The 11,201-nt window shown below is 36.9% G+C and overlaps 2 protein-coding genes across 2 annotated transcripts; both read right to left on the reverse strand.

Moving 5' to 3' along the window:
- Positions 1-221: 221 nt before the first annotated feature.
- On the reverse strand, positions 222-1,241 carry LOC121250794 (15.7 kDa heat shock protein, peroxisomal). The gene is made up of 2 exons (XM_041150011.1): positions 919-1,241; positions 222-631 (listed from the first exon to the last, which is right to left on the reverse strand). Exons 1-2 carry the CDS (start codon positions 1,055-1,057, stop codon positions 342-344), a joined length of 429 nt encoding a protein of 142 aa, XP_041005945.1. The 5' UTR covers positions 1,058-1,241; the 3' UTR covers positions 222-341.
- Positions 1,242-6,863: 5,622 nt separating this feature from the next.
- LOC121250791 (plasmodesmata-located protein 7) lies at positions 6,864-8,964 on the reverse strand. The gene is given in 4 exon segments (XM_041150007.1): positions 6,864-7,233; positions 7,409-7,525; positions 7,954-8,460; positions 8,463-8,964. Coding segments are annotated over 4 exon segments (861 nt in total). The 5' UTR covers positions 8,692-8,964; the 3' UTR covers positions 6,864-7,225.
- Positions 8,965-11,201: the final 2,237 nt, after the last annotated feature.

Consider the following 11,201-nt stretch of genomic DNA (forward strand, 5'->3'; position numbering starts at 1 on the left):
GGTTTAATCGATAGGTAGATTGAGTTAGAAGATTCTTATCGGGTCAAACCTTACCATAAAATAAATGCTACAGAAATCATCCATCGAGATTGCGGGCCGGCGGAAGGAATAAGAACTTTGCCGGCCGGCTTGCTTAGTAGGATAGGTCCATTAATGGTGATCAGTGGGATGAAAATCCACTCAAACCATCTCAAGCTAGTTTTGGTGATAAAACAGAGGAGAAAGGAGAAAAAACATTTACATATTGGGGCATTTTATACAATACACATGCACCATTATTCACACATGCACAGTACATTATACACCGGTATTCAAATCGTATTAAGCTAGAAGCTTGGAGCTCAGAGTTTGCTAGTGATATTGATGTTTCTAACTCCGGATGACTTTTGGGTTGTATCCTTCGGGACAACAATAGTGAGAATGCCATTCTCCACCTGAGCCTTAATCTGATCCACCTTCACATTTTCCGGTAATTCAATGTCCCGGGAGAAGCCCCCTTTGCCGGTGCCTCTCTCGGCTACAAGCCAAATTGCGTCTTTTTCATGTGGATCCTCCATTTTCCCGCTTTCTCCTTTTATGCGCAAGATGTTCCCCTCCTCTACCTGCACCTTTATGTCATCTTTGCTGAAACCTATTCACATAAACTTGCTCAACTGAGAAGAGCCACCAGAGCAAACTCTATATATATAATCTCGTCGAAACTGTATATACCAGAATACCCATTTAAGATAACCCACAAAAGATTCACAATTTCACACTAAGAATTTAAAGATTAAGAGAGAGGGGGAGAGCTGCTTATACAAGAAAAACATACATCTAGTCAACTTCGTAGCATATGAGAACAAACAATAAGATAACCCATTAACAGAGAGCATCCGTCAATTCAATTGAGAGACAGACAGAGAGACGGCGTTGTACCTGGGACGTTGATCTTGAAGATGTGAGCAGTGGGGGATTCGAGCCAGTCAACTAAGGCCGTCGGTACAGACCATTCTCGGAAGATCGGAGGGCTCCAGAAGAAGCGCCTAAAAGGGTGCCCAAGTACACTATCAGCCATATGGAATATGGACTATGATGTTTGTTTGCTCTCTTGCAGCTCCTTCGTAGTTTGCGGTTTGGTTATTAATATTCTGTCAGTGATCGGGAAAAATCCAGAAGCTCAGGAAGAGAGAGAGAGAGATCGAAGAGAATCCAGAAGCTTGAGTAAGGGCTTATCATCTGTGTCTTTTTTGTTATATTTGTTTTTTCACCGACATCCATTGGATATATGCATGCATGCTTCACACTGATATTGCCTTGATCTTGTTGGACTTAACACTAATCTAGGACATTCGAGAGAGTGGTAGCGCCGGCTGTCTTTAGAAACATCTTACGCAACTAAAGAGACGTTTATTACCTGAAATATGCATGGTTAACTAATTATCAGGTTTTACACACCCTTTTTATTTTTTTTTTTTACTAAAAAACAGAAAATCCATTTGGTGTCAAGGTCGTTTTCGGGTAATCAGATTTTGGTTTTTTTATTCCAAAACAGTTCTTTTATCTAAGGTCTAGAATCCTCCTAAAGGTTGGATCGAGATATCAAAAACAAACTATACAATAGTAAAAACTAAAAACTAATTATCAGGTTAACTCCAGTACAAAAGTTGCGTGTAGATTGAGCGAGTTGAACAGGTTTGGTTGGATTTGGGTTTTTGGTCCCGTATTTTCATCACGCCCAGCTGTAGGCAATAATAAGATCCAGTGCTGGCAAGGCCGGCCTCAGGCCCAACACTTCCCGTAGGGGTTGTAGTTCAGGAGAGTTGGACAGTGGCCTTCCTAATTAACGATCGATAATTGCCGAAATTTGTGTAATCTTCAATTTTCCTTAACGAATTCGGTACCTCTAATTTAATATCATATTTTGGTTCCGTTTAGATTTAAAAATAAGTTGAGATAATTTTAAATGAATTAAATAAAAGATTATTATAATATTATTTTTTAATATTATTATTGTTTCAAGATTTAAAAAAATTGAATTGTTTATTATTTTTTGTGCGAGAATTTGATAAAATTATAATGATAAATTAAGATGAGTTTTCAATCCAAACCGGAGTAAAATCAGCACTTATTTCAAAAATTAAATTTTAAATTGATGAAAAGAAATAAATGTAATTATTTAGATTATATTCTTAATTAAACTCACAAGTTTGCTTCTTAGCCATATGTTAATATTAGATAAAATTTAGCTAACCAGACATAAAAAAAATTCTGCATTAACTTAGCCATCTCGTTGTTCATGTTATTTTCTTCATATGCGAGCGACTATGATTGGAATAAAGAGTTGATGAAGTGTATATATAATAATGAGATGGGTATATGCAACCATGATTGGAATAAAGAACAAAAGTTGTAGCCATGCATTAATTATGTTTGCATGCAGTCCATAATTTGGAAATCCCTTTTGGTTATACGATTGAGAATATGAGTAATGATATACACAATATATTTTCACAACATATTTCATAATAATGTTATAAGATGAAGATATTTTTATAAAATAATGTTATTTTTAAAAGATATTTTACAAAAATATCTTTCATTTAAAATATTATTATATAAAGTGTTATGAAAAATATTGTGTAAATCATTTTCTGAGAAATATTGTATGAAGAATGAGCTGCCTTCTTTGCTTCTCTTTAGTTTTAATGATTAATCTATGATCTTTAGGTTATATATGCATTTGCCAAAAGTCCTTTTAATGAGTGTGAGAATATACTTCATGGTTCTTGCTTTTCTTTCGAAAGAGATTATTGAGATGTCTTTTTCTCTATTTTATATGTGCCACGTGTATATAATTCTACTAATATCCTGGACCTGCATTATTACCTACAAAAAGCAAAAAGAAAAGAAGAGCTCTGTTTTTAATATTCAAGATCTATACCTACATCTGTGTGTTTGGGCTTTTTCTGGACAGTAAAAGTGGATGGCTCGACCAACGCAAGTTCAGTACCTGGCGTAGGAATGCATGCTTACAGTAGTATATATGTTCGACAGCATGGGCCCAATAATTAGTTTTTTAATGTACTTTGGGCTTGGACAACTTTTTACCGGCACCGAAAGCTTTTTTTCTCCCTCTCAATCTCTTTTCTATTTATCCTTAAAAGATTTTCTTTTAAATAATTTTTGTTCGAATTTTATGATTTAAAGTGCGAGTCACCTATTTTATAGCATTTATGTCTTTAGTGAGCCTCTTTAACATCACTAACTTTTTAAGGGTTTGGGCTCGAGATCTCAGGTATATCCGAATCAGAATTTGGGTTTCAAAATCTGACCGGAACCTGGACCGAGTTAGACCGGATCAAACTTAGACCAGAATCCGAATTGAAACCGATTTTTAAAAACTCAGAACTCAGGTTCTGGGTTACACTTTTTTTTTTTTTTTTGTAAAATCAAAACCTACATGTTATGAATATTATTTCATGAACAAAATGTTGATGCAACATTCAAATTCTATTTATTCAATTTTTTAAATCAAAACCTACATGTTCCTTGACCACCAATAAAAAGTCACATGGAGAAGAGAGTAAAAAAAATCATAAAATAGATGATTCATTAGACGTAATATGCATTTTCTTTTTGAGTTTCTATCCATTTAGTTGCTAGAAAGGAACCAAAAAAAAAAAAAAAATCAAAACATTCAAACCTGAAAAAAAGGATGTACCCGGGTTGTTCTATGCAGGTACCGGTCTGGATTTGTTCCAGGCCAAAACCAAGTTATCAATGTTTCGGACCGTGCAGGAAAAAACCTGGCCCGGATGAGCAGGCTTATTAATAAATTTATATTTTTTCCACTCTAGACCTTGATGTTTAGACCAACTCTAAAACATCTTGATCCGAATATTTATATAAAGAATTAGATTTATACTACGCTTATTATATTGCACTCAAATTATACATGCTACACTCTCATACTGCTTTTATCGTATTAGGATGTGATGATATTGTATATCAAACTTTGACGTTTTCTTTAAAGAAATAAATGTCGATACAAATGTGATTAAAAGTAACACATTTTATATATTGCGATAAAAGAATGATATATAGCATTACTCATTCTACTCTCATTCGATTATGTTGATGTATTATTGTTCATAATTAATTATTGATTTTTTTAAGGAAAAAAACATAGATGATAATTGCCTTTATTTTTCCTATGCATTTACTGATCATAGTAATGAATCCTGAATATTGCTTCTTACTTTCAGTAGTACTTTAGATCCTCTAATGCTCCTGTACATGCAAATCTTTAAGGACACTAAAAAGTTTGTCTTTATCTGAACATGTAATGGTTGAGATCCTTTTCATGCATGCTCGTGCACATGAAAATCTTGTTTAAGTACAGTTAAAAATTGACATCTTTATATTAATATTTAATATGTGATAAGTCGACAAAGGTAATGGTCACACAAGAGCGCACACATATATAGCTATATATACAATATCGGTTAATCCCGCGCCCCGGCGGCCGTGGAATGTGATGTCGTGAGTTGTAGCTCCCTCGATCTCCAACTTTATTATGACCTCTCTTTTTTTTCACCCCAGAAGTTATAACAGTACTACTGATGGGAGGTCGATATATTGTGTGATTCTTTTGTGAGAAATGATATTTATATTTGTGGAATGAACAAACACAATTTTTTTATAAAAATAAATAAATATGGGATTTATATAAAATAAAATTAATTTTTTAATAATTGATCCTATTTTTTTTAAAATAATTATACAACGCTTACACATTTTATAATTATATATAATATTATTCTCTTTTTCTTGTAGAGATCGAGAGATCAATAGCCTTTTCTTGTCTTTATAATATGTGCATGCCAACGTGTAATCCACTAAATGATGGATTGCAGCAATATTAACCGAAAAGAAGAACAAGATGGTCCAAATATTGCTGAGAGAGCTCCGGCCCTTTTATGCATCAATCATGGGAAGAAATATTGTATCTGCATGTACATGCATATATACATATATATATATATATAGATTTTCGCTACGTATAGTCACCGTGCAATCGGACGAAGTGGATTGATGACGTGGTAGTTGCTATTAATTAAAAAAAAAAAAAAGAAACAAAAAACTGAGTAATGCATTTCGGATTCTATTCCCGCTTCTCATCTTCTTCTTCTTCTAGGCTAGAATGCCCGATAGAACCATAATCCAGCTAGCTGACCAATCTTCTATTCGCAGTGCTAGTATTGGAGTGGAAAAGGACAATTCTTTATTTTTTTTGTTTTCTTCTTTCTCTCGAGTTATTCTACTCCAGTATATGCATATCTAGCATCTGTGAAAGAACTTTACTTTTCATGAAAAATTCTTGTGAAAAGTAAGAGAAACCCACCAGCTAAATCCCATGTTTCCAAGGAATGGGACACCAACTCCAGAGCTAATCTTCGATGAGAATGCATATGCAATATTAATATATAAAACTATATAAGGACTGAAATTCCAAAAAAAAATTATTGTAAGAGTTTGAAGAAATTGCTTGCCTTTAGGATAACTGGGAAAGGGGCTAGGGTTAAGGCTAACTGGTTTTTGGATGTACGGAATTGGGACGAGATAGGGAAACTGAGAAGGACGACATAACGCTGTGGTTAAAGACAAAAGCATCAGTGATTTGTGATATCAGACTTCCATCAGTTGGCTGCAGGAGGGAGGGTGGCAGGTTTGAGGGGAGGGACCTTGCTGTCGAGGTTTCTTTGGTGCTTTAAGCTGCTGTTGACTCGTGGTCTTCGATGGGATGTGCAGCTTCGTGGAAGGATCGAGAGAGGGAGTTCTTGAGGTAGAGAAGAAATGCAGAGAGGGAGGGATTGAGGAAGAGAGGAAATCCAGAGGGGGAGGGGAAAAATTGTTGAAGTCCCTGCCCCAAGCAAGCAGTCATTGTTGACTGCTTGCTTTTCAACCTCCAGCGCGCAGCGCCCAGCGCCCAACTGTCTATTGAATGCATATTAAATGCATTCATACGGTAATGCGATATACATTCGCTTATAAATTGAAACTCCATGCGAGAGCTTCAGGCACACCCAAGAAAAAGAAGAGAAAAGAGAGAGAGTTCGGAGAGCTCTGAGAGAAAATAAGAGAGTTGAGTTGAGTGGAGTGTAATCTTCCTTCTCTATAATATTTTCTTGTGTACTACTATTTAATAGTGAAGCTTTTTTCTGTGAATGTAGGCAGTTGTCAAACCACGTCAAATTCTTGGTGTCACTGAGTGCGTAGAGTGTACTCTTTTATTACCGCTTTTATCCCTTCCGCTGTGTTGATTTTTCTAACAAAAATTTGAAGAAAGTTCGTGGAGTGAAACGGTACGTTTCCAATTTGTCTGAAACGGTTCGTTTCCAATTTACCACATCGAAAGCCGCTTACACGCCGTTTGCCCTGGTTGACTGTCTATAGCTTGTGTCAAACTAGGTGCATGTCATGGGAAATGCTTTCTGACAGTCCTGTTTCTTTGTTACTGTCATATATATAATATATATATATATATATATATATATATATGCTATGTTTGAGTGTTGTTTTAATTTTAAATATTACAACAATGAGTTTTTTTTAAGTGTAGGCATTGTAAATGTAAATACGATCAGCAACCAACCAATTAAGAGACATGATATGGAAATCGTATTTAGGGTACTACGTACGCAAAATATGATAATGATCTATAACTAATACATTACTAAAAAGACTGAATTTTTCTTTTTCTTTTTTTTCTTTTCTTTTTTTGGTTGGATAAATCAAGTAGATAGACTCGTCGACGTTGCCGCGCGAGGGTGACAAAACTACTTGATTAATAAGATCACCGACCGAACATCATCTGCAGCTTTACATAATGAACATGCTATTTTTCGTATTAGACAAAACAACTTTGCCAAGTGGAAAAAAAAAGAGTGGAATCTTAGCCTCCTTTAATAGCCACTTTTTTACAACTTTGTTTTTTGGCTATTTGACTCATTACACATCTTTTCATCCTCCCTCTCTAGGCAAGAAATATCATGAAGTAAATCCAGGAAAAGGAGGAGAGAGATCAATTAGAAAAGTACAAAACATCTTTGATTTTTTTTTTTTTTTTCTTTTTTAAAGGAAGCAGATCGAAGATCAGCCACCAAGGTCCAAAAGCAAATCACTTGACGAACTTGAAGTTGGGACTCATGTGCCCAATAACTTTCATGAATACATGATAATTTTATTTACCTGCATAATAGAAAGTAATAACCAAAGGTCGATCAAAGTTCAAAATAATATGGAAGAGTCAATAATGCTCTGTGCTTTCTCGGTTCTAATGCTGATTGAAATGATTATTAGAATTATCGAACTTAAAGGTTAAATTAAAGGCATGCATGATGCAGCAGAGAGATCAAGATCATACCTCCAGGTCCCTCGATCACCTTTCTTACGAACGTTAAGAAAATAATAAGTAGAGCCACTCCGGCTAATAATCCAACGATTATTGCGAATGTCTTCTCACCATCATTGCTAGATTTGCCTGCAAATTAAGAAATAATGGAGAGCCGAATCGACTCATGTAATGATTAGTTGATCACAAAACTATGAAAACTCACGTGCTTGCTCCACATTTTAAGCTTCTTCGTTCAAGGAAAAAGTACATCTTTCTCGAGAGTTTAACATGGCTAAAAATTTAAAGATCCAATACCAGTACCATGCAGCTGGCTAGTATATCATTCTCAATCGAGCTAGGTGATCTATTTGATTAAATTAAAAAAAGTTAATAATATAAGCATAATATTAAATACATAAAGCGTGTATTTCTCTGATCTGGAATTGAAGAATTCAATTCGATGGTAGATAATTTGATTACAAAAGAAAGCCAGATAAATTTGAGGGAGAAATAGTTTCACAGAAATAGCTAGCATCCAGTAGTGGCAGTAAAATAAATAAATTAATGGTGGTTACCTGCAGGGTGATTCTTGGAGTTGGAGTACATGTGAGAAGCGCCGGTTTGGTATCTTGCATAACACTTGGCCAAGAACATATCACCCTCGACTGCCCCGCCGCAATCGCTTTTCAACCGCCCGATCGCCTCCGATACACAATCCTGACACTCTCCCAAACTTAAATCCCCGACGCACTGCGCCACACCCTGTACATCACCGGAGCCACCCACCCTATATGGCCCACCGGTGGTCACCAACGCCGCCAACACGGCATCTCTACGGCTCATGGCGTCCGTATCATACCCGATCGACGGTCCACATTTCTTCAGGACCACGGTCTTGTCCTCAACCCCGAGAAAGGTGGCGTTATCGTACTTGACGTAGCACCCCTGAAGTTGCAGCGCTCCACCACATGCTTGGGAGCACAATATGCCGAGTTGGCTCACCGAGCGAGTGACGCAGGTGGCGCAGTCTGGCATGGAGAGGTCCCCCCGGCATTGGTAGAGTCCGTAAACCACGTCTTGGGGCTGGAGCCCATGATGGTGTAGTTGTTGTAGGATGAGTAGGTGGCTGAGTTAACCAGGGAGGTGAGAAGCGAGTTGATGTTGGACTCGTAGGGTGAGTTTGGAGCATATTTTTGCTGAGTGCAGCCGACGAAGACAAAGGAGTCTGTGGAAGAGAGTGATTGAATGGGAAGAGAAGAGAAAGAGACAAGGAAGGCGAAGAGTGACATGAGGAATGGACTGCTTCTTTCCATGTTTGGAATAGCTTCCGTGGAGGGAGGGAGAGAGAGAGAGAGAGTACTGGATATATAAGCAAACTATATATGGGGTTAGCACTTAGCAGGAAACTTCAGCAGGGGTTTATCTATTAGCGCGCGGTGGATCTCATTCTCAAGCTTAATTTGTTGCTTTATGGATCAGCATTGAGGTAGAACTTCGAAGCTCTAAAGCTTCGGTTGGTGAAACCAGCTTTCTGATAATTGCTTGGCAACAGAGCATAGAAAAGAAAAAAAAAAAAAAAGACTTAAAAAGGTTTGAATCTTGATTCCATTAATCGTTCATCAAAGTTAATAAAACCATGTCTGATAAAGGTATAGGCCCCACACCCCGTATATATATAAAAAGTACAATAGTATTATTAACAGTCATTCACTTGATACGTTAACATGTGACAGGAAGTTTTGATACGAAATTTATTTGTTTTTAATTTTACAAGAGAAGAGTAGCATGGTAAAAAAAAATATAATAAAAATACCATTTCTAGAAAGAAAGATGTAATTTTTAGGAATAGAGAGAATATTCGACCCTTGTTGTACTTTTTTGACATAAAAAGGATTGATGAGTTGAGGACTGCAACTTTGCTAGCGAAGTTGTGATAACGCTGATACAGAAGGGGGGATCTTAATCATGAACAATGTATATGAAATGGAGATTCATATATTGCATTGACGTGCATCATTAATTTCAAGCAATTGTTTCTAGTAATGGAGAATCTCAAGCAAGCGGTTTGTCAGTGAGCACTAATAAATTAAGGTTGCTCAAAAGGTTAGCTGTTCATGAGACAAGCTGTTTCCTGATAACCAGTTTTTCGATCTGTCTGAATCTATCATCAATTTGTCCGGTTACCAGTTTGTGACAAGATTAGTTGTTAATCTGAGGATGTATTATATTTGATCGGGGGCATGGATCATGAACTTCGATTTTAAAGGACCCCGAAAACTTAATTCCTTCCTAATTTTGTTTTGAGCAGGCCCTTCAATTTTCTTTAGACGAAATCTTTTTCTTCAATCTGGTATATGAGAATGCCGAAGTGAATATGACTGGTTTTTTGTCCAAAGACAACGGCGTTTGCATACCAGACAGTACGCGAACTGAGATTTCATAGAATTCGTTAATGCTGTATATGTCCTCTATCATGTCTGAAAATCATTCTTTCCTTCTTGCTTTTACTGTTTACAGTTGTGGATGAAGACTTCATGCATGCACAAAAGGCCCTGTGCTCCTTTTGATCAATTTGTGAGCTGTTTTGTCGGCGGTCTTTCTAGGTCAAACCTTTTTGAGTGAAGACGTGCACACAAAACAAACAACTGTACCCATCGCACTAGCTCTCTTATCCTACTTTAGGCAGCTTAAATTAAGGAAAATGTGAGCAGATGATGATCTGTTCGGGTGCTTTGGAGCCACCTAGCTACCTTTGCATCAGCAAGAACACTAGGCTTGATTTTCGCTGGCCAGCATGAATGGTACATCATGTCCATGTGAATTATGAGAGAATCGAAGTGCCACATATTGCTTGCTCACGGGAAAGTTTTACTCCTAAATTTCCCAAACACAACTGATATCGAAGTTACATGGAAACTACCCCTTGTTCTCTCTATAATTCATTCATTTCTGTTAGCATATATACCTAATGGTCCCCCCAATTAATGCCACAGTAGTCAACCACAAATTAAGATGGTCCATTTTTCTTTTATGTGTAGCCTTCTATTAACTTGTATATGGCCTCCTTATGTGAGACGTTCCAGCTGACAAGATTTTTGGGCCATAATAATCGAAACTACTGTGATAGCTAGTTTCTTAAATCCTTGATCTGATAAATTCTATATTTTGTCAGATGAAGGGCAGGTTTGTTACAATTTGGTGACATGTTATCACGATCGATTCATCAAATTCCCAACATATATACGATCGAACTTCTGAAACGAATGCTGTACAGCAGCGGAAGTCGAAGTAGTACTCTTATGTCCACTGCCTTTGCTTTATTTATTAAGCTCCAATATATAATTGGTTTTTGTTAGATTGCCAGTAATGAATGCCTTCATCCTAGTATGAAACAAGCGGATCTGCATTGAGTTAGTTTCCTGGCAAAGCACCAAAAGTATCAAAAAGCCACTTCCTGATGCACCTTAATTCAAACAATATAGATATACATACTAGTGAAGCACTTCAAAATGCCAATGCCACAACATTTTTGTGGTTCCCAGGCTTCGGTGGTTCATGATGCATGATTGATGAATATGCCATCATGGAATTGTCCTTGGATGAGACTTCCTGTAAAACAGGCAAGCTGGCTGCTGTCCATGCTTTTCTTCCTGGCCTCTGCAGATTATGAAAAGCTGGTATAGTTTCTTCTTCAGTCATCCAACTGTCACGAGGCGGTAGTTTTTGGGCTCACTTTGTCCCACGACAACACGTAAACAATGGGGCAGCCGAAATTTATTGCTCAGAGTTGCTGCCCTCGCTCCAAAACAAGATTGAAATTGTG

This window comes from Juglans microcarpa x Juglans regia, chromosome 2D (genome assembly GCF_004785595.1).
Source record: "Juglans microcarpa x Juglans regia isolate MS1-56 chromosome 2D, Jm3101_v1.0, whole genome shotgun sequence".
Taxonomy (NCBI): domain Eukaryota; kingdom Viridiplantae; phylum Streptophyta; class Magnoliopsida; order Fagales; family Juglandaceae; genus Juglans; species Juglans microcarpa x Juglans regia.